The sequence below is a fragment of the Cyprinus carpio genome, chromosome A5 (genome assembly GCF_018340385.1).
Source record: "Cyprinus carpio isolate SPL01 chromosome A5, ASM1834038v1, whole genome shotgun sequence".
In the NCBI taxonomy this organism is placed as follows: domain Eukaryota; kingdom Metazoa; phylum Chordata; class Actinopteri; order Cypriniformes; family Cyprinidae; genus Cyprinus; species Cyprinus carpio.
In genome coordinates, this window is record NC_056576.1 from 14,938,009 (window position 1) to 14,964,974 (window position 26,966).

The 26,966-nt window shown below is 36.8% G+C and overlaps 2 protein-coding genes across 9 annotated transcripts; both read left to right on the forward strand.

The window, feature by feature from the left end:
• Window positions 1-518: 518 nt before the first annotated feature.
• On the forward strand, window positions 519-5,112 carry LOC109081603 (carnosine N-methyltransferase-like). Its single transcript, XM_019096587.2, has 8 exons — window positions 519-754; window positions 2,092-2,287; window positions 2,444-2,610; window positions 3,388-3,528; window positions 3,835-4,013; window positions 4,121-4,234; window positions 4,337-4,440; window positions 4,536-5,112. The coding sequence occupies exons 1-8, from the start codon at window positions 564-566 to the stop codon at window positions 4,710-4,712; spliced, it is 1,269 nt and encodes a 422-aa protein (XP_018952132.2). The 5' UTR covers window positions 519-563; the 3' UTR covers window positions 4,713-5,112.
• Window positions 5,113-7,918: 2,806 nt separating this feature from the next.
• LOC109081602 (transient receptor potential cation channel subfamily M member 6-like) lies at window positions 7,919-26,923 on the forward strand. 8 transcript variants are annotated; one of them, XM_042754655.1, is made up of 40 exons: window positions 7,942-9,023; window positions 9,120-9,145; window positions 9,676-9,755; window positions 9,892-9,930; window positions 10,305-10,491; window positions 10,617-10,830; window positions 11,974-12,098; window positions 12,767-12,938; window positions 13,039-13,213; window positions 13,299-13,422; window positions 14,815-14,887; window positions 14,961-15,061; window positions 15,143-15,277; window positions 15,372-15,425; window positions 15,849-15,989; window positions 16,071-16,187; window positions 16,299-16,546; window positions 16,712-16,940; window positions 17,670-17,834; window positions 18,061-18,162; window positions 18,275-18,403; window positions 19,090-19,338; window positions 19,488-19,662; window positions 19,876-19,990; window positions 20,205-20,395; window positions 21,111-21,243; window positions 21,439-22,364; window positions 22,448-22,524; window positions 22,606-22,726; window positions 23,535-23,578; window positions 23,667-23,731; window positions 23,820-23,842; window positions 23,949-23,999; window positions 24,101-24,166; window positions 24,248-24,549; window positions 25,082-25,164; window positions 25,262-25,467; window positions 25,555-25,606; window positions 25,723-25,832; window positions 26,496-26,923. In XM_042754655.1, exons 2-40 carry the CDS (start codon window positions 9,143-9,145, stop codon window positions 26,561-26,563), a joined length of 5,670 nt encoding a protein of 1,889 aa, XP_042610589.1. In that variant the 5' UTR covers window positions 7,942-9,023; window positions 9,120-9,142; the 3' UTR covers window positions 26,564-26,923. The 8 variants fall into 8 exon arrangements, with proteins under 8 accessions (XP_042610612.1, XP_042610606.1, XP_042610589.1 ...); XM_042754648.1 differs by having other exon boundaries at window positions 7,942-8,650; window positions 8,927-9,145; XM_042754641.1 differs by having other exon boundaries at window positions 7,943-8,650.
• Window positions 26,924-26,966: the final 43 nt, after the last annotated feature.

The window sequence follows — 26,966 nt, forward strand, 5'->3', positions numbered from 1 at the left end:
ATGTACATCTGAAACAGAATTTAGGGGTGTATGGGGGGAGAAAGTTTTAAAGAGACCTGTGAAAACGTGATGTGTTTCTATATTTCTCTTTTATACTAAGAAAGTTACAACAAAACTTGTGTGTGTGTAACTTTTCTTTTTAATGTCAAAAGACTTTTTCAATTGCCCATCCACTTTATCGTGATAGGCATTAATATCTTAAAATCATTAATATATTAATATCATTAATAATATATTAACATATTAATATCTTAATATCATTAATAATATATTAATATCATTAATATCTTTCTCTTTAAATTCAAGAGTTTTCATCCAGTTTTGCTAGGGAATAGGTTAAACACCATGTATATATCTGTGATAGCAAACAAAAAATTAGCATAAATGTGTTTGCACAATGTTTGTGGCCAAAATGGCAAAGTTGACTAAAGGGATATAAAAACAGATACTTTATAAACAAATATATTTCCACAGTGTCTGTATTTGACACTACACACCGAACAACGTCAAGCCGAACCCACGAATCGACTGTGCGGGTTCCATTATCTTCCCTGTATTCAGTTATGTTGTCGATTGTCGATTACTTACGCCTACAGTGTACGACAATGGCTGACAGCACGGATGAAACAGTAACTGCTTCCAAACCAGAGGTATTTTACAACTATCGGGAGAGGATTAAATGTTCCCCAGAGGAAGATGCGCAGTTAGAGAGACAACATTTCTGGAAAGTCATCAATGCATTCAAATACTACAGGTAAACACTTGATTGCTGGACCGTCAAAGTCCCATCTGCTCCACACAGCCACTGTTCTCTATTTAAGCTTTAATATTATTTAACCCTCTGGCATTGTTCATTTGTGGGTCACGCTTGTGTTGTTCGCGTTCAAAAGTGAACGAACACCTTTTTTCGTTATCAGTAAAATCAATGTAATATATTTTTGTTCAATAATATTTCTTTATTTTTTTTTCCTTTTTCTGAGAGTTTCATGATACTAATTAATATTTATGCAATAATTATGATATATTTCTCCCACTGAAAATAATAATAAAAATCTATTATTTTATATTACTTTTCGATCATGACAGTATTTCATGTTAAAATAGAGACAGTGCCTTTTAAACGACATGGGGGTAAGTGATTAATGACAACATTTTCATTTTGGGGTGGAGTATCCCTTTAGGTACAGTTTTTGAAGGCAGATGAGTGCCATCTGGTTGGCGTAAAAAAGAAAAACATCTGCAATTCCATGGTTTAGCCGTTATATTACTACAGTATGTACCTCTATATAAAAGGCTTATAAATTTTCTAGTTGTTTTTAGACATAAATACTTATTTTGATTAAGTTGTGGATTTGGATATATATTTAGACATTCCCAAAGACAAGATTTTTTTTGTTTAAAAAGTTGGTTTGAAATGTCGGTTTTTGCATTAATTTTACTAGTCAAACCTGAAAACATTTTGTTACACAACATCAACATTTAACAAAATGTAACAGGATTGCTTTATCAGAGGTTAATCGATCTGATTTCAACCTCTTATTTGAGTCTTTTGGCTCAAATTTGCCCCATTGTTACAGCCACATCAGTTCATTTGTGTGTATAATAGTGTTATGTGTGTGTGTGTGTGTGTGTGTGTGTGTGTGTGTCTGTGAGTGTGTATAATTGAGTGTGTGAGTCTGTCTATTGATTTTATTTAACGCATTAGAAAAACCATGCTTTGTGTTACAGTCACACTAGTTATAGTCACAGTTATAGTTATGGTCACACATATATGTGTGTCTGGGAGGGGCTGGTGATGTAGTAAATTGTAGATTGTAAAAAAAATAAAAATAAAAAATTAATTTCCAATGGCGGGCTAAAATGGCCGAACAACACCAGAGGGTTAAAATGAAAAATATCCTTATAGAATTCTGTTATGAACCCCACTGCTTATAATGTTTTGATTTGAAATTTAAAATAATGCCCTGGTCCATTAAACCTAAAGTCCATATATTCTAAAATCAACTTATTTGTTTGTTTATTTATTTATTTCCTTTAATTTCCTTTTTTTCCTCTATCCTTAATATATTTAATGGATTCCACTGTGTTCAGAATTCATGTTCATGAGCGTGTGAATCGAGCCGAGCGGCAGTTCCGATGCCTTCCAGATCACCACCAGCAACTTCTCACAAACTTCCTTCCCAATCTGAACAAGATACGCTACTGTGTCGACCGAAACCAAGAGGTGCTGCAGGCCATAGTGCACAACTGCCTCCATATGTTTGAGAACATGGAATATGGACAGGATGTAGGTGGCAATCAGTGGCTGTAGGTCTTACAATTAATAATGTTGTAGTATTTTTTTTGTTTGTTTGTTTTTGTGATGACAGAAGTGTTTTTTTTCTTTTCCTTTGTTAGTTGTAGTGAGGCTATTAATCTATATTGTTTTCTCTGCTTTTCAAAGGGTGACCCAAGAAAGGTGCGGCCCTCCTCGACTTTTGACATGGACAAGCTGAAGTCAACCATAAAGCAGTTTGTCCGTGACTGGAGTGAAGCAGGAAAGGCGGAAAGAGACAGTTGCTATAAACCTATTATAGAGGAGATCCAGAGACTGTTTCCTCCTGACCAGTGGTAAATATATTTGATAAACGTATACTTTGTAATTCTTCGAAAATCTTCTGATTCTTTTATATGCAATTGGTACATGGCTTTAACTACACTGCATAGGCATGTACAGTATGCCTGTACATTACCATTCACAAGTTTGTGATTAGATAGTTTTTTAATGAGGTCTCTAATGCTCAACAAGGCTGCACTTTGCAAAAATGTAGGTTGCACACATGATGGCAAAGCTAGGAATGTGCAGGGAGACTTAAGATATAAAGTTAAGATACAGTGACTTGGTAGGTTATGTTTTCTCATTAAAATCATACAGCTTAATAGAATGTATGGGAATAGTAGGGAATAGCAATATGAATATCACTTTTTTTGACGTCATGATGAGAAATTCATAAATCAGTAGATACACTACCATTCTTTACACTACTTTTTTTAATATTCAGCAAGGACACATTAAATTGATCAAAAGTGACAGTAAAGATATTTCTAAAGCCACAGAAGATTTCTAAATGCTGTTGCTTTGAATTTTCTATTTATCAAAGAAACTTGAGAAAAATATATCACAATTTCCACAAAAAACGAATGTAATTAAGTAATGGCAACTGAAAATTCAGCAAAGAAATCTAACATAGGAATAAACTGCATTTTACTTTTAAACTGCAATAATATATGTTTTTACTGTATTTTTTAGTAAATAAATGCAGCCTTATGTTAAAATGGGCTAAATTTATAATGATTTATAAATGATAAAGAAATGATTTCGACTCCTTGTAATATTTCTTTCTACAGTGACGTGTCTCAGGTCAGAGTGTTAGTGCCGGGGTCGGGTCTGGGTCGGCTTGCATGGGAAATCGCTCATCTGGGCTATTCGTGCCAAGGCAATGAATGGAGTTTCTTCATGCTCTTCTCCTCTAATTTTGTACTGAACAGGTACACTACATTAACATCTTCACAATTTAAGTAGAACTGTTTACATCAAATGATTAAATATCAGAACAATAGATATATTTATATATTTATTAAATTTCTCTAAATTTGGGGAACTGCCTCTATTAAGTATTAGTGACTAATGTTGAATTGTGTAACTTGGAGGCATACGGTAAAATACACTTTAATTTCTGGTTGAACTTCTAGGATTGTGCATATCACAATACTAACTACAAATGTGAAGCAATCAGAATGATGGTATATGACATCTGTATTAACGAGGAAGCTAACTGATATTTTGTCTCTCAGGTGTGATAAGGAAAATGCACTGACTCTGTATCCCTGGATTCACCAGTTCAGTAATAACAAAATGTCCTCAGATCAGACAAGACCTGTGTCCTTTCCCGATGTCAATCCACAGAGTCTCCCAGAAGATTCAGACTTCTCCATGGTCGCTGGAGACTTCCAGGAAGTATACAGCGACCCTGGTGACTTTTTATGTTTATTTTAATAAACATGTACATAATTATAATTTTCACTTGAAGACAATAAGACATCTGGAATTTTAACATTTAAAGCTTTATCTTCCATACAGAAATGTGGGATTGTGTTGCTACTTGTTTCTTCATTGACACTGCCCACAATGTTCTTGATTACATTGAAACCATCTGGAATATTCTAAAACCTGGTGGTGTCTGGATAAATATGGGTAAGTCACAGATTCTGTAGAATCATCTTCAGTCAAATTTGATCTGTAAACGAAAGGCTGAAAACAGGTGTGGTTGAAAGCTTTTTGTATCTGTTCTCAAAGGTCCACTTCTTTATCACTATGAGAATATGGCCAATGAATTGTCCATTGAGCTGAGCTATGAGGAAATAAAGGCTGTCATTTTAAAATACGGATTTGTCCTGGAGGTAAATAGTTAAACTGTTTATCTAAACTCATTTTTCCTCCAAGCTATTTATTTAAGTGTAAATGATGTTGTTATAAACTGTATTTCTTCCTGCAGTTGGAAAGAGAGTCTGTTCCCAGCACGTACACAGAGAACGACCGATCCATGCTCAAGTACCTTTATGACTGTGTCTTTTTTATCATACGGAAACCTGCAGAACAGTTGATCAATGGAGATCAGACACCTAAAGACGGCCAGACTGAGGATTCTTTACAGAAAGGAAGCTCAACATGACATTTAGAAGGGAGAAGCTCTGGACGAATTCACAGACATATGGCCTAATAATAAACTGATGCTTTTAATCATGAATGCCAACATTATAGCATATTCCTGGTAATACAGCAAGTCTGGAGCTTTATTATGTGCTGAATTATCTTTATATTTACCAGAAATGTTATGTTTTGGTGCTTTGCATTCGTATTCCTCAGGTTTTAGGTGCTGCTTCAGACATACATTTCAGTGTTTTCTTGCAATTATTTACATTATCAGCGTTTCTGTGTCCAAAATCATATTTAGAGTCTGAATATGAGCCTGCTCTGGATCTTGCGCAATTACTCCAGCCTCTCCTAGGAAATATGTTGACCATCAAATTGTATTAATTGGCAGCACTAAAATAAAGTTGTTTTAAACTTAACAGATTTTTCATGATCTTGTACATATACACGATAATAAAACTTTTACAATCAAGAAAATGGGAATATTTTTTCAAAAACATGACTGTTTGTTCTAAGCATTTGCTTCTGTTTATTATTCATCCCACAAATTCCACAATAATTGTTTGGAAGGTAGTGAATAAATTATGACGCTTCTTCTAACAAACGTTGTAGTTTGACCTCTCTGGCCACAGAGGGCGCTGTAGTCAAACGCGCTTCAACTTCAGACACAACACAACTGTCGCAAACGGCTGAGAAATTGAACCACTGCGTACTAAAAAAAACAAAGTCTTGCCGCTTTTTTATTGAAGCTAAGGTGTGCATACATTTGGTCGCACACATCATGACCAAACGGAGAGCAGAGAACGTTTTGCCTCCCGAAGTCCTCCACAAAAGATGTTTTCGTTCTCTCTCCGACAACGACAAACCGTTCGGAGGTGTGAACGTGATCCAAAACGCAAATCCGCCCACGTTATTATCAGTGGCTGGACAACGCTGCAGGAAAAGAACGAGCTATCGCGAAGATTCACTGGATACAGATAACCTTCCGCGGAAAGTGGCTGCAAACAGGAGCGCGTGCAAGTCTAGAACATTCGAGGATGATGATGATGCTGGTAGACCTGTCACGCGACGGTCATCCCGCGCGCTCCAGACTGAGTCAAAAAAACAGACAGACGAAGGAAATAACATTACTGCACGAGACAAGGTAAAGTTTCACACAAACTACTACAAGCACCTCAGCGCAAACTCGTGGTGTGTGGCGTCAGGTAGAATAATGTGCAATGATAGCAGATGAACATGTGGTGGCGCTACATGACTATCTATCTATCTATCTAAATTTCTGTTTAACTTAAAGACTATTAAACGTAAAGGTACTTTAAGTATAATTAGCATGTTCTGTTAAACTTCACCCTTGTTGGTGCAGGTTGTTGCTGTAGTAAATTCAGCCCTGTTTGTATCCCACTAGGTGATGAACTCAGATGAGGAGCTCTCTCCATTCAATTCCTTCCAGTTCTGGCGGGTTCCACTGCCTGAGTTGGATCTCTCTCTCCTGGAGACTGAACCCTCAGCTGGGTCCTACATAGCCCCTTCCACCAAAGACTTGGAGGCGATGGAAACGTGAGGAGATCCCTTATGCACACAGTGACATTCTTGTTAAGATGTCGTATAGGTGTTGCAAAATTACCTGCCTGGATATGATGCGATGATTCCCCCTGGTCTGCACTAGATGAACATAAAAACATAGCCTTGTGCTGTGTACAGTGTGCAGAAGCTTCCATTCTGGTGGAAATACATGATAGTCACATGACCTCATATTCCTGTCCTACAGAAGTCGTGTTCAGAAGTGTGAAAGCATATTTGACTAATCATTAATGGTTTTTTTTTTTTTTCGTTTTTTTTTTTTTTTTTCAGTATAGCTGTGAAAGCAATTATATGTCAAGGTGACGCAAACCCTTCTTTTGCTTGGACTGAGCCTGATTTGTTTTATGTTTATGGTGTTCATTAAGTATATTCTTTAGGTGTTTCATTTTTGTAAACTTTAGGGCCTTGTTTTTTTCCTCTGAACAACATTATGATTTTGACACCAGTATGTGTTGCTTCTGATCTTAGTAGAGACAGCAAGTGCTTTGTATGTTCCAGTGACCAGAATCGTAATTGCAGTGTTTTTGAAATTGCTCATCAGCAATAAAATGTATTTTTATACATATTGGCTTGCAATGTCTTTGGTGACCTGTTTGATTTCATGATTCTTACTTTTGAAGTAGTAAAGAACTACTGTGAACTACAGTGTTTGATTTCTTTGACCATTCCTCACCAAGAGGAAGTGAAATATACCTGTTTTCACACTGTTGTGTCAGATACTCATGACCTTTGACCTAGGAGGATTAAGAGCTGAGAACATGCCACCTTTATCAGAAGATTGCATCGCCTGTGATCAGCATGTAGAGATAGTCCTGCTCATCTGCTAAGCTAAAATAAGCATGCAAGTAAAATGCTACAATGATAAGCCAAGTTTTGATACTTTGTCCTATTTGGGTGCTCCTTGTGCAATATGTGGAAATGGGATGTTCATGAAAAATGAAAATGTCTTGTTACTGTTAGCACTTAATCAGAGACATGCTTTAACCTCAAGGACAAGTTGAAAAATATAATTTAATGGATCTGTTCAAGTCCCAGTATCGAGCCCACTGTAGAGGTTGTTGTCCTCTTTCTAAACATAGTCTACAGGACAAACTTATTTTAACTGATGTGTGTGCAGTTATGTTGTCAGGCTAAGTTCTGGGTGGCACAATTCACACGATTGTTTGATCATTTGTCAGAAGATTTTTTTTTTTTTTTGACCTTGAAATAAAATCAGAAATGGAAGCATGTGAGAATCAAGCTCTACCCCTCAGATAACAGATGAAAAGTTTATTCTTCTTATTATTATTAATAAGTAATTACATATTTTCTCTTAATATATTTTTATATTTGCCGTTGTAGAATGTTACTGCTATGTAAAGTTAAGATTTTTTTTATGCACTATTTTTGAGTGAAAATCTATTTGAGTTATAGCAAACTATTTTTGCTATAATTCCTGAATGGGATCAGTAAATAAAAATGTAAATATGTAACTCTTGTCACGATCGACATACTGTAAATACTTTTATACTATGTGTTTGATATAAATTGATATATGAGGCCCTGTTATGAAGACAACTACATATTTAAAAATAATGGCAGCTATCAGCTATGATTTCATAAGATATTCGATAACATTAACATCAAATTATCAGTAAATTTGGTGGGCCTTTCGGAAGCATGCAATGTTTCATTCGGTTTTTGACAGAAGGAGGCGCTATAACAGTTGGAATCAATTTACTGTACATACAAGTAATACATCTAAATTGTACGAACTGGTGTTAATTATATCACTAGTTAGTTTTATTTCAAATGCGAGTGACCGTGACCTTATATGCAAATAAACCCATTGACTGCTATTTGCAGCTATGTTTGATGATTATTATGCAGTAATTAACCTTTTCATAACTAAACATTTTTTCCTAAAGAAAGGACCTCGTGATTGAGGTCTTGCTAGACGTCGGTATGTCTATTAGATCTCCTTAACTAACTTTAACAGCCCCCGCTCATTTAGTTAGTCATTGACGAACATATTTTCCCCTTTCGCTTCGCAGCTTTGAAACCGATGCGTCATATATAACATTTTAAGCGAGAAAAACTTCAGTCTCATAGTAGTATCTGATAAACATTTCGAAATGAATACAGGAAGAATGAAGTTACATATGTTGTGCAACTATTACTGGTCTCTCTTGAATAAGCACGAGCTTCCCAGAACGAAACACAAGTTCACAGTAAAGTTCCAGTTGCATGTCCACACTCGACACTTCACAGCCCGTGGTAAAGACCACCCACTTCCCAGCTGATCGCATCTCTTCTATAATGCGCGCTTAATGCAGGAATTTAAGAATCCGCTAATTTTTTGGAAAACATGACTGGGAAAACAACGCTATTACACAGGTAATTAATCAGCTATGCAGAGCATTAGCGTATGTTATCTAAGTTAATAGCTGCCTTGTTGTATGAGACGAAAAAGTTTTATCCCAGAAGGCTTTACTCCAAGGCACGTTAAAACTTGTGTTTGAGTTGTCTCTTTCCCCATTCCACACAGGACTGTTGTTTTGTATGCGTAGTTACAGCAGTTTGAAGCCTCTTCTCGTTTAAATGCATGTATGTATTTTTGAACAGATTGAGCTCTTCAGGTTGTACAGTAAGTGAAAGTGCTGTATGTTTCAGTCTCTGTTTTGGGCGAGGACCCCTCCACTCTTTCAATGCTTTCTTCGGCTAGATGGCGGTATTTTAAGTTAGGATTTTTGTTTCCCATCTGTGTCTGGTAATTTCACCTAATAATTTCCGGAAAAGGATTTATAGACGTAATTTTCCACCTATCACTAATGTATTTTTTTTCTTTCATGACTGACTCACTCAGCTGTGAAGGAGATTTGAGTAGAAATGGTATGTTGCATCGCACAGACACACACACACTAAGCTAAGGACGGCTCTGGTCATAAATGCATTTACACAGCTATTATAACTGTATACTTATATATATACTTATATATATACTAAAGTGGGTCAGAGCAGGCATAACTCAGTTATTTTATTGTTATTTTAGCATTATTTATATACTATTGTCATATTTTTAAAATATTCTGAATTAATTACATAGTTTCAGTTTTAATTTTAGATTTTTTTTTAGAAATTTTGTAATGTGTTTTGTCATTTTTATTACCTTTTAAAATAACTCTATTTACCATTTCAGTTTTTAACAATTTTAATACTTAAGATTCAACTTATTTTATTTCAGTTTGTTGCCAATGCAACATTTCTTATTTTTTTGTTATATTTTCATTTAACTTTATTTCAGCTTTATTTCAATGAACATAAATGACTTTTAGTTTTAGTTAACAATAACAACAATGCTTCTAATGTAGTGGTTATCGCGGCTCATATTAGTAGGCCTATATAACAAACTTTCCCTTCAGTCTAGACGCAGTTGGATCCAGGCCAATTTTTGCAAGAGAGAATGTGTCAAATTTCTGCCAGTCTCACGTGATCATCACAGGTGTGCTTAATAATCTTGGTCATCATATCTGCATATTATCTTTTAGCAATGATAATGTGAGTTTATCAGGAGCTGTTGAGGTTACTCATTTTGTCTTAAAAGATCCAGATGAATTGCAGCTTTTGCTGTTTTGCAGGTGTTATCCAGTGTGTCAAGTGTGCCAAAGCTTAGTAAGGTACTATTTTTTGATCATCAGTACATTCATCCTCTATTTTTTATTTATTTATTTATTTATTTTATGTAAAGCTTACAGTCATGGAAATTTTAAAAGGGTGGTATTCAAGTCTGGAAAATTCTTGGTAAAGTCATGGTAAAATCAGTTCACTGTTCACCGTTCAAAAGCTGTCGGAAACCTGAATAGTTTCAGCAGTCTTGATGTGGTGTCCTTTAAATTGAAGCCCATTTCCACCACGGAATAAAAATTAGGGTTAGAAAATAAGGTAACGTAAAGTTTTTTTTTTTTTTGTATTACATGGTGGAAACTAGCTTCCATACCTTTATCTCTCTTCTTTTCTCATTCAGCTTGGCTCATGTAATTTCTTTCCTCAGATGTTGTTGTGGGAGGTTGATCGCGGAGCATGTGGGTCCTTACTCTGGCTTGCTGGGACATGGCCCTGGTCCTGACTCTACTGATGAGGAGGAGTGGTACGTACTGCGACACACCAGCGTCAGCCCCACTGATGCGTTTGGATTGCTGGACTTCCAGGCCAGCACAAAGCGCACATGTCATGCCAAGGTTGGTGCATATAAGGATGAGTAACTTTATTGCAAACTTTCTTGCAGGTGTGTTTATGTCTAAAAGTGCATTTATGATATAGAATTGTGCATAGATCAAACAGTAAAGTGCTATTTTCTCTACAGTATGTGCGTCTTTCCAGTGACACTCCTCCAGAGCTCCTGGTCCAACTGATGCTGAGAGAATGGCACATGGAGATGCCCAAGTTGGTGATCTCTGTGCATGGAGGGACAGAGAGCTTTCCTCTGTCTCCACGGGTGTACCAGGCTTTCAGCACAGGACTCATCACAGCTGCAGAGAGCACTGGAGCATGGATACTGACAGATGGGATTAATACGGGTTTGTGCTTGTTTTGTCCTGTTTTTGCTAACACACTGTTTTGTAGTGATGCATAGTACATGTAACTTTTTTCATACTGAAGAACGTTTATATATATTCACTTTTATTTTAGTATTATTTAGTATTATTTATATGCTGTTGTAGTATTTCTTAATAGTTTAAATTGGCTTTTATTTTTATGTTTATAGTTTTCATATTTTTTATAAGTTTTAGTATATATATATATATATATATATATATATATATATATATATATATATATATATATATGTTTTTATTTTTTTATATATATATATATTCTAAAAAAAATCTATATTGCAGATTTTAAATGTTTAAAATACTTTAAAATTAAATGGATTGATTTCAGTTAGTTGCCAAGTATTTCTTATTTCAGTTAAGTACCTTAAAAGGGACCTCGGATGCCCATTTTCCACAAGGGTCTTCATAAAATATCTGCAACATACTTTGGTTAAAATTCCTCAATGGTTTTATAAAACAACACTGTTTTAACCTGGTCAAAAACAGCTACTTTTACAGCAACCTGTTTTGGTGCATGTCTCTTTAAATGCTAATGAACTCTACTCACCCTGCCCCGATTTGCAAATAATCATAAAAAATATAAAGTGTGAGACTTCCTTTTTCTGGAGGTGCAGCTGGATCATGAACAGAGGGTACTGATCCATCCTTGCATTTTAACTTTTTAGCAAACCCTGCGTTGAATTGTCCCTCGTTCAGAAAGCAGTCTGGAGTAAAATGATTTGCACAGACATAAAAAGATCTATTCGGTGGCTCGAGAAGATAGTGTACAACTGGCTGAGGGTGGAAATATGCAAATACAGGACAGTCCGTGAGCAGTGTGCTTGAAAATCAAAACAGCTTGATGATGGAGACTAAGATTTTTTGGGATTAAAAATAAAATGTGTATTTTTATCATTGTATGGTGGTTGTGTCCACACACTGCTAAGACACATTTTTATGCAAACACCATGTAAAAGTGAATTTTGCAACCCCTTTAAGTTTAAGCCTTTTATCTTCTATTTATATTTTATTTTATTTCAGCTTTATATTTCAATGACCAAAAACTATTTTTAATAGCTGTAGTTAGCAATAATAAAACTGGTCTTTGTTTCTCTTTGCATCCAGGTGTGTCTAAGTATGTTGGTGATGCTGTAAAAGTGTATGGGTCACATGACCAAAGGAAGAGGAATGTTGTAGGGATCACACCCTGGGGGATTATTGAGAATAACAGTGACCTTATTGGCTGTGATGTGAGTTTGACAATTCTACACTATATCATTGAATTATATTGCAATGTACAGTGGGATCTGAGGTCAGGATTCAAAATCAAAATCATTTAAACCTGGAGTTAAACAATAGTTTAGGATTTTGAAAAATGTAAAACAATGAAATGTTATGGTATAAAACAAATAATACAGTTAAGATTTTGTATTTCTGGGTCACTAATAAGTAAATTTGTGACATTGATCATGAGGTCAATTGATTTGTACCGATGGTCAGATGTTCTTCCATTGAAGCATAAGATGCTCTTTGGATCATTCTCAAATCCTGTTGTGAACATGATAATCAGGTTTTACACAAACACGTGAAGCTCATGCAGCTCATTTAGTACAAAAGGAGGACAAACCAAATATCTATATAAATAGAGAAGCATTTTTAATAGTGGCCTCAGACTTTTAAACTTTTAAACCCCACTGAATGTATGCGGTATAATAGAACAGCATAATGTTGTGTGTTCTGTTGCTTTGTGTATTGACCATGCAATAAAAAAGCAACTAGCAATGTAATTTCTGTTCATTTTTATTTTCTTATATTATTATTTTCTATATTTGTTCTGATTTATTTTCTGTATTATGTTATATATTTTCTGTATTTTGTTTTAGTTCAGCTATACTGATGTTGGGGTTTATTGTCCTAGGTTTTTAGGCACTACCAGGCTCTGGGTAATCCTCTGAGTAAACGTGCCAGTCTGAACGGCATGCATTCACACTTCCTGTTAGTTGATGATGGGACCATGGGTAAATCAGGTTGTCAAATAGACCTGAGGAAAAGGCTAGAAAGGCATATACACTTTCAGAAGATCCACCCTAGTAAGTGTTTTTGCTTGTGTCTACTCTATGTCAAATGTTTTTTGAGTTAAATGATATGTGTGATGTGTGATGTATGTATTTATGTGTGTATTGATTTTAGGGCTGCCTGAGCATGTGCCTTTAGTGTGTGTTGTAGTAGAAGGGGGTCCTGCGATCCTCTCAGTGGTGCTGGAGTACGTGCGCAGAAGTTCTCCTGTGCCTGTGCTGGTGTTCGAGGGAACAGGAAGAGCTGCAGATCTTCTGGCTTTAATCCACAAACAAACAGCTGTAGACAGGCATGTCTCACATAAATGTGGATGAGTTTAAATAATGTTTGGGTTCTGGTTCTATTATATTGAGTATTTGTCTCATTTGTCATAGAAAGTTGGATTTAGATATTAAGGAGGATGTCCTGCTGAGGATTCAGGAAATGTTTGGAGTGGAAAGACAAGAGGCGTCTGAACTTCTCAACATAATCATGGAATGCATGGAACATAGAGAGCTTGTAAGTTAAATAACCTTATTTTACATCTCGTTGGAATACTTGACCCTGATTGGTCAATTATGACAAATTTGTGTATAGTGGCCGCTAAACAGTGTCATTAACCAGTTTGAAACTGTGCTAGTTTCATGTCTCTTGAATCACTCTGCAAACATAAATATATTTTTTAAAACAGCTTAATTTCATTTAATTTAATTATTTAATTACATTTAATTTTTTTTTGTGCCTAGCCATGTGCTACCCATATCTGGGTCCCAATCACTCTGTCAGTGTTTATTTTCTTATTATTACTGACTCTACATTTTCTGTATAGATGATGATGAATGTCTTGATCTCTTTAAAGGTGCTGTATGTAAGTTTTTGACTACTAAAGCATAAAAATACCACAATATGTTCGCAGATATTTAAAAAAAAAAACATGCTAAACTAACATACTTGTTTATCTGAAAAACAATGCTACAGTCAGTTATTCTCCTTTGATACATGGGTTTCACAATTTGAGTTGAATTACTGAAATAAATGAACTTTTCCACGACATTCTAATTTATTGAGATGCACCTGTATGTGCTCACCAGGGTTATTATAGTTAACTAAAACAAAAAATGAAACTAAAATTAAACCATTAAAAGACATTTCCGCTGTCATGGTTTCAGGAGATACAGATCAGTTTGCAGATTCTAATCGTCAGTTCAGGAAATACCATTCAGTCCTCACTTAATCTTGAACTCCTCACTCATCAGCAAAGTTCTTGTCTTCTAAGCTGTGAAGCTAGTGCAACATATTCAAATCCCCTTCTGTATTTCTCTGGCTGTTTCCTCTTCTCCTATCTTCTTCCTCTCTCCTCCTACTTGGCGGTAAACACTGGTTGTTTAGTGTGATAAGATGCCTGCTGTGTATCGGTCTCTGTCACTATGCCGATAGCTCTGATGCTAAGCCTCCATCAAACGGAATGTTGTAGTTTACCACACCCATCCCACATCTCTGAGCTTCTAAATTGAGAGAGAACAGAATAATTGGAATGATGGCGCATGAAACATATTTCCATATTAATCGAGTAGAAGGGATTAATTTGGTCCCCAGGCACACAGATTCTTTGATTGGGTATGAATCACTCATGTGAAGACGAAATGCCAAAGGCATGTTAAGAGAAGAACATCTTCGCTGGGTGTCTTATAGAGTTACATGCATTTATATATTGGCATGGGAGGCTGGTGGTTCATACTAATACCAAACAAAATAAATAACTGCTGGCTATATTCAACATGACACAACAGCAGTGCCACTAGTTTACAAATCTGTTCTAATGCTGGCCATCTGTGTTGGTTAAAATTCGTTTTTCTTTATGGACTGATTTTTTTAATGAGGTCAAAATTAGACAGACAATTTTCTTTTTAGATCACTATTTTTGACTCTGAATCTGAGGACCTTCAAGAGGCAGATGCTGCGATCCTGACTACATCACTGAGAGGTATGTAATATTGTTATCATATTAATTAAATGCTGGATTAATGTGGTTGTTCACCCGAAAAATTAAAATACAGGTACCAGAGCTTCCCCTGAGGAGCAGCTAAATATCACGTTGGCCTGGGACAGAGCTGATGTAGCAAAGGACAACATTCTGGTGTACGGACAACAGTGGCAGGTGCAGTTGTGGTTTTACAGCCAGGATTAAGGTATTTATGAGTTAGAACAGATGTGTATAATCCAGTGCTGGATTTGGTAGGCGGGATCTCTGGAGCAGACCATGTTGGATGCATTGTTAATGGATCGTGTCAGTTTTGTGAAGCTGCTGATTGAGAACGGCATGTCCATGAATCGCTTCTTGACCATTTCTCGTCTGGAACAGCTCTACAACAGAGTAATTCCCATTTACCACTTGCATGAAGCTTTTATATCTGATATAAGTGGATATCTCTGATCCTTCTTATGATAAGTACATCTGTATTTCATAGCATAAAGGCTCTTCAGATCATTTCCTTCGACACATCATTGAGGATGCCAGACAGGTTAGTATAAAGTACAACCTTGAAGTTATTTCTGTTCTTCATTGTGTGGGGGTCAACAGGGAGTCAGACAATTATTGTTTGAATTTTTGTGGAAAAATTAACATAATTCACTAACTTGTTTAACTAAGTACCAAATCAGCATATTAGAATGATTTCTAAAGGATCACATGACACTGAAGAATAGACTAATTCTCACAGAAATAAATTTCCTTTTAATATATATATATATATAATATATATATATATATATATATATATATATATATATATATATATATATATATATATATATATATATAAACAGTCATTTGCAATTGTAATAATGTTACAAGTTTACTGTATTTTACAATATTATTCTTCGATCCACTAAGGGGTCCTTGACCTGAAGAAGTGTTTCCATAAGCATTTTCTGTGTTTTTGTAGACTCGTCTGCCTGCTGTTTATAGGATATCTTTAATTGACATTGGAATGGTGATTGAATACCTGATTGGTGGAGCTTATCGAAGCACATATACACGCAAGAGCTTCAGAGCCATGTACAGTCGCTTCCATAACCCAGCTAAGGTTTGTTTTCTTTCTGATTCATTTGAATAATTATTTTAAATGAATTTTAAATTTAATGAGTTTTTTTTTTTTTTTGGATAGGAGGGTGGTAAGGAGACTTCCAGTCCTTTCTGCAATGCCAGGAAATCCCCTCTAACTCCAAAGACCTCCCCATCTCGCTCCCATTTTCACAGAACTGCTCGGCCGTGCAGACAGCAGGTTCTTTCAACATCCCCATTCTGTTCACAGCCGCAACAATGAGTCATGAGTTTACAAATACATTCACAATCATTCCATTTATTAAAAACACACAGAATTGTGTCTTTGCAGGAGGGTGCGGTAGCGCCTCAGGACGTGAAGTCAGCCCCGAGCCCCGAGTTTGTATGCACTTTTAACGACCTGTTTGTGTGGGCAGTGCTCAAGCATCGGCAAGAGATGGCGATGTTCCTATGGCAGCATGGAGAGCAGGCTATGGCCAGGGCAGTTGTGGCCTGCAAGCTTTACCGTGCTATGGCAGAAGAAGCCAAGGAGAGCAATATGGGTGACAGCATGTCCGAAGAACTGAAGAAGAACTCTCTGTCAGTTTGCATTTTTCCTCATTCTACAGCTTGTAATACAATTAGAAGTAACCAAATTTCAAAAGATTAAGATATGTTTTAAGATTTTGAATTTGAAACTTGTCTACTATTAAAAAAAGTAGGAGAAAAAGAAAACAATGCAATGTGATTGTATTGATCTTTTAGAGAGTTTGGACAGTTGGCTGTGGATCTCTTGGATCAGGCTTTCAGAAAGAACGAGCGCATGGCGATGAAGCTGCTGACCTGGGAGATGAAGGACTGGAGTAATTTCACTTGTCTGCAAATGGCTGTCTCCTCAAGGCTCAGCCTCTTTGTGGCTCACAACTGCACTCAAATGCTCCTCACAGACCTGTGGATGGGCCGGCTCAACATGAGTAAGAACTCCTGGTTCAAGGTGTGTTGAATTGAGATGCTTGATGATTGTGTTTGAAAGGTGTATCTTACTCACATGGATCATCTTCTGCAGCACAGCATAGATGAACTAATGCAGAGTTCTGTCATCAAACTCTGGCGCAGGCCGATAGGTTCTAACTCAATCTGACATAATGACATCATTATTCACATGACGCAGCTGATTGGTTCTTTTTGTATCAGCAGCCAATGAGCTTGCTGCGCATTCAAATACATGGCAAGTGCTTGCTGTAGCATTTGCAGCGTGCTTCAGAACCTTCCACCTTCCCCAGCTCCACCTGTATAGATCTGCTACAGGGTGATTTCATATTGTTTTATATGGGGTTGTCTCATATATGTTATATGTGCAGCAGCAGTATTTCTTACATGCTCACAGAATCATTTCATAGATGTACTGGCAGTAGCAAGGCTTTGTACTTGCTCTGCAGCAGCAGCGGAGTAGCATATTTATTCCACCAAGACCAAACACATTGACATTGCCATTTATATTGCCATGCTAAACTCTCCAAGAGTTGTCATAGCATTTGTTGTCATCCTCTGATTTACAAAGCTGCAGAAAGGGTAGTTATCTGTTGATTTTGGTTGCTTTTAAAGGTTTAGTATGTGGTGTATTATTACATTTTCTTTCCCTTGACATTTAACAGCATATCTGTGACCCAGATCTGTGTTAATTTTAATGGTTGTTGTCCAAAACCACATCCTTTCTCCCCAGATAATTGCCAGTATCCTGATGCCTGTGGCCATTCAGATGCTAGAGTTTAAGAGTCAGGCAGAGATGTCCCATGTTCCTCAGCCCCAGGAAGCCTTGCAGTTTGGGTGGGACCCTGGAAACCCTGGGGCATCAGAGCAAGAAGGAGCAACAAATACAGTAAGGAATGTAGGCAGAGTTTATAGTGTGTTAGCTTGTTAGTGTGTGTTGTTAACACACTATAAACCAATTATGCTTTTGTAGCATGTTAGCCTGTTAAACCAGTGATGCTTCTTGAAACAGTGGCATCTCTACTTTCAGTTAGAAAAACTGCTGACAACCTATAAAACACTACACACTCTTTGACTTCTTATGGCACAGTGTGTATTTTACATTGACAGTGGTCTTTTTCTAGATTCAGGGTGATGAGGAGAGAGGGAGCAGATGTCTTTGTCCCTGGACCAGAAAGGTGTATGACTTCTATACTGCTCCGGTGGTCAAATTCTGGTTTCACACAGTAGGTTTCCCCTAAATTCCACCTTCACCTTACTTCATTCTTTCACATCTTCTCGCTCCAACTGTCTCTCTTTTCAACCTTCCATCTCTGAAGATTTGATTTGTCCACACAGATGGCGTTTTTGGTTTTCCTCATGATGTTCTCTTATACTGTGCTGGTGAGGCTGGATGAGAAACCCAACATTCAGGAGTGTTTGGTCATAACTTACATCCTGACCATGGCAGCAGAGAAAGCCCGAGAGGTGAGTGCTCTTAAAATCACAGCCCTCTCCAGCAGTTAAGAAAAATATACAGGATGAAATCATCAATGTCTGCTTTTGTCTGTAAATGGTTGGCCCTTATCAGCTGTTCAGGGCAATTAAAGAATAAAGTATGTTTTTGAAAAGTCTTATCTTTACTCTGTCTGACTCCCCCATCCTCTTGTTCTTCCACTGACTATATGTTTGAGTGGTTGTTTATTGTATTTTGGTTAGAAAAATTCTCAGAATTTTAATTCTCAGAACAGTAAAAAAATATTTCTAGAAAAATAAAGTACAACAATTAAAACAAAAAGCATTTTTGTCTTCTCCTTTAAATCAGCAACAGAATATTGCTAATATTTAAAAGCAATCTAATGCATAAGAGACTACATATAACTCGTAATGATTCTAGACATAAAATAACAAAAGATATTACCTTTGTCTAATTTAGCTAGGTTTTACCAAGTGACAGATGAATTTGTTCCACAGTACTGTACTTTTTGATTTCATCTATGGTGGTTAGTTACATTTTAATATTTGCATTTAGCATTTTTTTTCTCTGCTCTTCATGACCCTTTCAGTACAAGCCTACTACTTAATTCTGGTTCACAACCCACTAGTTGAGATCCACCGATTGACATATTAAGTATATTGTGTTGAGAGTGCTGTTATGATAATGTGATTTCTAGGTGTGGGTTTTGGAGCCCAGGAAGTTCACTAAGAAGCTGAAGGTGTGGTTCAGTGAGTATTGGAATATCAATGACTTCATGGGCATCCTCCTGTTCCTGGTCGGGGTCTCCCTCCGGTGGCATCAAGAAACACGCTTAGCCAGTCACATCGTCTACTCTTTGGATTTCATCTTCTGGTCTGTCAGGCTTTTGGACCTTTTTGCTGTCAATCAGCATGCAGGACCCTACCTGACTATGATCACCAAAATGGTGTGAAATTTAAATGTATCACTAAATAATTACAGTATACATGCAACATTTGCTTTGTTAGGTTTTTTGTAAACGCAGATCTTTTATAATACTGTGATACATTTTACAATAACAAATAATATAATTTAATGAATGTCTTTCTTGCACAGATGAGCAACATGTTCTATATCGTAGTCATTATGGCGATTGTGCTGGTCAGTTTTGGCACATCCAGGAAGTCTATCCTGTCCCCTAATGAGGATCCATCCTGGAGTCTTCTCAGAGATGTAGTCTTTCAGCCCTACTGGATGATCTTTGGGGAGGTGTATGCTGGAGAGATTGATGGTGAGTGAGACAAAAGGACACCATTCGTTCTGGTCAGTTCATCTGATTTGAATAAACCTTTTCCCATAGCTTCTAATGTTTGGTTGTCAGGTTATGGTTCACTCTTCATGTCTTGTGTATGATCTTCTCTATTGTTACTATTATCTATTAACATTTGTAAGATATTTCATGTTATTCTGATTCTATTGTGATCATCCCTTTTTGCTTTGACAGCCTGTAGTAAACCTGAAACCTGTGTCCCTGGAGCATTCCTCACCCCCTTTCTGCAGGCCGTCTACCTTTTTGTTCAGTACATTATCATGGTCAATGTACTCATTGCATTCTTCAAGTATGCACTTCATCTTCATCTTTATGACTTGGCATAAGCATCATTCACTACCACATTTTCATTTGTTTCCTAGTGTGATGGTAATTTGGTCTGTTGAGTTCAGATCCAGACATCCAGAGTGGAAGATTGTTGCAGGAGTCTGTGTTGATATATTGTTGAGTCTTGGTTGCTTTGTGATGGTTTAACCTACTTTGCCTTATTATTTACTTCACAGCAATGTTTACTTTGACATGAGCTCCATATCCCGTAAGCTGTGGAAATACAACCGCTATCGTTACATCATGACATATCAGGAGAAGCCGTGGCTGCCGCCCCCTCTCATCCTTCTCAGTCACATGACTCTGTGTCTCAGCTCAATGTGGCACAAGCACAGAAAGGCAACCAAACGGGGAAGAACTGGTCTGAGTAAGTGTGTGTTTGTGTGAATTATATTTGAACCATCGTAGCCCTCTGTGTTATGTCAACTCACGTCTTACATAATTTACATGATTGTCACAATACAAAAAAAAAAAACACTATACCAATACCAGTTTAAGGTCCTTTAATTAGAAAAAAAAGGTTCTTCAAAAAATGTTAAGAAGCATCTTTATTTCAAAAGATTAAAAAAAAAAATGTAGCATTCAGGTATTTTATTAAGTTTATAAGTGTTGCAACAGAACAAAGACACAAATAAAGAACATGTCTTTTATGATATCTAACTGCAGTATCAAGTGTTCAATAAACATTAAGAAATTTAATATTAAATTATTATACTATTAAATTGAAATATCAATATTAGTAGCGTAGTATTAGCATGGTATTCTTCGCTGCATGATTATTGTAATCCTGTCAGAGTTTGACTGAGAAACAGTTCTGTTTTCTAGTGGTGTACATGTTTGGGTAGAAATTATTTTTGACACAATTTCTTAATAATTTTTACACAATTCAGTCCAATTCAATTATTTTGGAATTTGCACTATAGTTGAATATTGACAATATGAGATAACATAATTATGTTTTATATAATTTCACAGTGTAAGTACATTTATAACTGATCCAATAAAAAGAGCATACCGTTGTTCCTCAAAATCATATTTTTATACACAATTTTATCACATATTTATTGCTGGTATATGCACAGAATTACTCCTGGCCCCTGATGATCTGAAGAAGTTGCTTGAGTTTGAAGAGAAGTGTGTTGCTGGATATTTCAGAGACAAAAAGGAGAGTCAACAAGGCAGTCAAATCAACCAGATTCGCTCTGCAGCTGACAAGTGAGTGCACCTCCCAAACCTCATTTGCATGCAGCAGTTACATCAGCTCTGTTTTAGTTAATCTCAGTTCTGTTTAGTTAATTTTCAGTTGACTGAACTTTGTAAATGAAAATATGCATCTGAATTTCCATTTAAAATTATTTGGTTTATCTGAATTCAATGGAACAAACTCAAGTCTTTGGTGTTTGTTTCTAGGGCTGAAGAGATGGCTGGAGTATTAGTTGAGGTTGCTGAGAAGGTCAGTATCATCCAGGACAATATGCGCACTTTAGACAGTCACTTGGGTCAGTTGCAGGACTTGTCTGCTTTAGCACTGGACACTATAAACTTCCTCTCAGCCACAGACAACCAGCAACAAGAGGTGGCCCGTCTTGGTAAAAGCCAGCCAATTACATGCCACCATGAGCAAGTGACTTATAGCTGCTGTCTCCAGATTGGTGAAAGTGTCGCCCCCAGCCAAGCATTTCAATCTCCAAAGCACTACCGCAGTATGCCACCTTCCCTACTCAGAGGCTTGGGGCCTGGCCGGCAGCGTCCTTCCCTGGAGTTGCCACCAGGGACGAGTGTCAGACCCTTTGAGGTCAGGAGCAAATGCTTGCTGGCAAGCTCAAAGGAGGAAGAGGGTAGTTTTAGGTGGTCACTACAGCATGGTGATTCAAGAGAAGGTGTACGCCATCTCTCTTTACCTCACCTATGCACTGGATGGAGGGACAAGGGAATGTATGGATCTGGGGAACCATCACGTGTCAGTTCTCCCACCATGCCTCTAATGGGAGACTTCCAGCTTCAACCCAGCCATGAGGAGTCTACAGAGGAAGAGGATGATGAGAATGACTTACATGCAATGTCCAGATCCTCCAGCCAGATGTTGCTACTTACAGATTCCCACAGTGATGGAGACCAAGCAGTGGGGGTCAGAAACCCAGCATTCTACAGGCTTGATGATGCTGGACACTTCACAAGACCTCAAGGACTTTTAGGCAGGAAATGGGCCTTTGATCTGGAGCAGAGCCGCTCACTCTCAGCCAGTGTGGAGACTATGGCCATGCCTGAATCGACGACATCGGACCATGGCAAACGGACACTTTTGATGCCACCCCAACACAGCCATGATCAGAGAGGTATCATGGATGCAAATCATAACCACAGATTAAATATCAATCTTAGTTTGTGTTTAATAATCTGTTAATGTATGTGACCATAGGGTTATCTAAGATCTTTAGGGGACAAAGATCATTTGGGAAAAAGTCCATAAAGACCAGAGCAGGAACCCCTGAGAATGTAAGACAACTTTCTATGTTTAATTTCAAGCAGTCAGATCTAGTGATAGACATATGGTTAAGTAATGTCTCTGTCTCTTAGGTAAAACTAGATGAAACATGGGGATGTATGCATGAGTTTGACCCACGCAGAAAAATGAAGAGGAAAGTAAAAGGCCTGTTTGACCAGGAATTCAGAACCTCAGTCAGTCTAACCAAGCTGAGTATGTTTTTATATATATATATACATTTACAACGACTAATTTCTGAATGGTATAAGCCCTTGATGCCCAAGAAGACAAATGTAGGGATTCTGTGGGTCTCAAGAAGGTCTTAAAAACTCTTAATTCACCCCTTCCACAAATTAAGGCCTAAAAAGATCATAAATCGTAGGCAGAAAGTCTTAAATTCATAAAGTCATCTCTCCTCATCTTCCTCATTTTTGTTTTGTTTTCCAATGCAATTATATAAATATCTTTGAATCAAGATGCATTTACTTAAGATGCAAAATGAAACAAGAGTTTAGAAACTGAACAAAATTAAATGAGTTTATGCTTAAAACAAGAACAAGTATCAGTGGGGTATGGAAGCTTGTTTTCCCTTTGAATTAAGTTGATATTTCTGAGCACATTGGCAGATATTTGTTCTTGTTTTAACCATAAACATGGTAATTTTGACCATTTTCTCATAAAACAAGACTTTTTATGTCATGTAATTTTTCATTTCTAGTAAATGGAGAAGTTGTATTTTCAAACTTTGAAATGCTGCTTATACGAAACATATACATTTAGAGACCATATTGACGTATTGTGGTCTATTCTATTTATTCCTTAATAATGCCCCTTTCAAGGGCATTTTATATATATATATAGTTAAGTATTGTTAAATATTAAGCCATTGAGCAGTGTACTTAGAATTTGTATGTCTATATTAGTTAGATACATTTCAGTATATTTCTGGACTTATTACCTGATATGAAATCACACCAACCTGCAAAATGATACTGGGATCATTTTTCATTTTATTTATTAGATGTTGACCAAGTGGATTTCACAAAATTGGCCCCATCATGGCTGGTAAGGCCCATCATAGTTCACCTATAGTGCTTGTTTCTTTCCTGTCTGTGAGACATTTGATGGGCTGAATGTTATGACCTCTCCTCAGAACACTGTGACCCCCGGGCAGCCACTTCTAAGCAGCTGGGCCACGTCTATCAGTCAAAGACCCTTGTAAGTTCAGTTAATGATCTGATGAGACATCTTAACTATTAAGAGCAAAGATTTCTAACTGTTCATCTAATTTCTCTTCTTCCTTTAGGGTAAGCAGTATGACACATGAAGGTAAGTTATTTGTTCTTTTATTGTAATTCTGTTTATGTTGCAAGCAAATGTCATGATTTTGGTGAAGGACATATGTGTTTTGTGCTCTGTCCATGTCTGATGTTAGTAAAGAGCTCTACATTTAAGCTGACTGAAGATTTAGGCCAGCATTACTCAGGTGAGTAGTAACTATACTTTATCTCCTCAAATATTTTGTTTTGTTATTCTGTGGATATGATGGATCTCTTTTGGTGATTTTTTTGTTTTGTTTTCTTTCAGCAATGGAGAGGAACAACCTTATGAGACTGGCTCACTCTATACCATTCACCCCTGTGTCATTATTGGGTAAATAATAAAACAATGGTTATTTAACCAGCATTAGCCAGATTCAGTTTAGTTTACATAAATGTCCTCCGCTCTATTCAGGTGGTGTTGAGGTCTGTATTTATACACTTGAGGAGACAGAAGCAGGGTCTTCACTTGGAGATCTGTCCTCTAGTATTTCAACCTGGATTCAGCATGGACGTACAGCTGTTCTTCAGCCATTAGCCCACCAGGAGGTGCTGGATGGGGGTCTGCGCAGGGCCACCAAAGTGGTGTGTACCTGGGCTGAGGGTGATGTGTTGAAGCTGGGCTCAGTGTATGTGGTGAAAGCCTTCAGGCCAGAGGTGGTTCGCATCTGGCAGAAAGTGTTCCCAATCAGCACTTCACTTCATCTCTGTCTACGGGTAAATTTTCTTACATTTTGAAAGAATTATAAGCAGTAGTGTAAATAAACTGTAAATTCTGCATTTGATGCATGTAACTTTCACACATAGACACACACACACACACACACACACAAACTACTGGTCAAATATTTGGAGTAATTAAAAAAGATTTATATAAAAAAATGTCTTGTGCTCACCAAGGCTGCATTTATTCAATAAAATATACAGATAAAACCGTAATGTTGTTAAATATATGTAAATATTATTAAAATTATGTGGCACTGAAGACTTAAGTAATGACTGCTTAAAAATTCAGCATCACACAAATTCTGATGGCAAATTGTAATAGCAATTACATTTAAAAATATATTCAAATAGAAAACTGTTCTTTTAAATTGTTATAATATTTCAATTTTTTTTAGCAGATTCCAAACTCTATGTAATGTAGTGTATTATTATTATTCCAAATAATGAATAAAAATAATAATAAAAGTAATTATTATTATTCAACATTATTCTCTCTGCTAACTAATTTCTCTCCAAACTGCAGGAAATCCAACAACAGAGAGCAGCACAGAAACTCATGCAGCGATTTAACCAAATTAAACCCAGCAGTGTGCCTTACAGTCCTAGGTCAGCATTATGAATCCTTTCTGTGTTATTATGATAACAAGAAGTTGATTTTACCATGACTTTGTATACATAAGTCTAAGCATGTGTATGTGTGCAGGTTTCTGGATGTGTCCTTGCTGCACTGGCGCTCTGACGGTCAGTGGTTGACTGTTGAGAAGAACATGGGTGGTCATTTCAGGAAATACAACAATAATACAGGAGAGGAGATCTCACCCTCCTCTGGTCTGGAAGAAGCGATACTAGCGTTCTCTCACTGGACATACGAGTATACCAACAGGGAACTGCTAGTGCTGGATCTACAAGGTATAAGATAGGCTTACTCTACAAGCCTGTAATTAGTATTATTATTATTGGAAAGTTGATGAATTGAATCTTTATTTTTGGCTGAAGGTGTGGGAGCAGAGCTCACAGACCCCTCACTGATCAGAGTTGATGATAAAAGGTAAACAGGTGCAACAAATGTGTAGTGTCCTAAATGTTTAAATATATTTGCTAAATTTTGCACTTCTCAATGCATTTGTTTACTCTGCTTCTAAGTAAAGTTTTCTCCTGCTGTAGTTCCTCTGGAGAGATGGCGTTTGGACCTGCCAATTTGGGCGATGATGCAATCCAGAGCTTTGTTATCAAGCACACCTGCAACTCCTGCTGCAAGAAGCTCGGTCTCTCAGGTGAGGTAACACTCATGTCACAGGTTGAGGGCTGAACTTTCAATACTCTTCTATTTTTCATTCCCTGCAGTTGCAGCTCTCGCAAATATATGTCCACATGGCATACCTCCATGTTTCCAACTTTTGAAGTGATTTGATCATTCGTTTGAAAAGAGCAAACTTCAAAATGAACAGGAAAAGCCGTCTAATTAAGCCTGAAGGTTTAGAAAAAATCTAATGAGGCAGAAATGATTTCATTTCCATGACAGCAAAGGCATGCAGAAGAGGGGCGTGGTTTCCTTTGTGGCATGTGGAGTGTTCTCTTTGATTACATATTTAATAGTTCTTTGTGCGTTTGAGAGTGTTGACTTTGATTAGATATTAATTACTGTCTCATGGAAGACATGTGAGATGGCTGTTGTTTGTATCAAGAGGGAGGCTTTGCTTCAGAAGTACAGGGATAAAAAATAAACAAACAAACAAAAATGACTCTGCCACATTTGTTAGATATTTCAAAGGTGCTTTGTTTTTATTCGTCTTCGTCCTCTCCAAGAACCACATCAAATCATAACAAATTATTAATGTACAATCCACAAATTTATTTTCGGATCGTAAGAAAAGCAACTCTCTGTGATAAATTATGAATATGCATCACAACTGAGTATATTGTGTTTGGCTTTTTAGATTTGAGGAGTTGTGGCAGCCAAAGGAAGTCAGTTCCTGCCTTTGATGAGACGAGCAGCACAGTTTAACCTCTGACCCCCACAACTCAGGAGACTTCAGCTTGTTCAAATCCTTTTTCATTCTCTAATCTCTGTTTGCAGTTTTCACAGACTGCATTTATTTATAAAATTTTAAAGAGCCGCTCAAGGTGACAAAACATTTACTTTTGTGTTGGTCATAGCTGAAGGGAAGTCATGTTTCAGTGATCACATTTTTCCATTTCACATTTTTATTCTTTTATTAGTTCATGTTTGTCTGTACCTTTTGCAGTTTTAATGGTTTAATGGTGAACTCCCCATGAGTACAAAAAATAATTCAGCATTTTTGTCATCTTCAAGTAAAAAAATAAATTAAAAAAGAAAGAAAAACACTAAACATATCCAAATCAAGATGCATTTATTGCAGTTGCTTCAATTGTTCAATTCTTCTCAC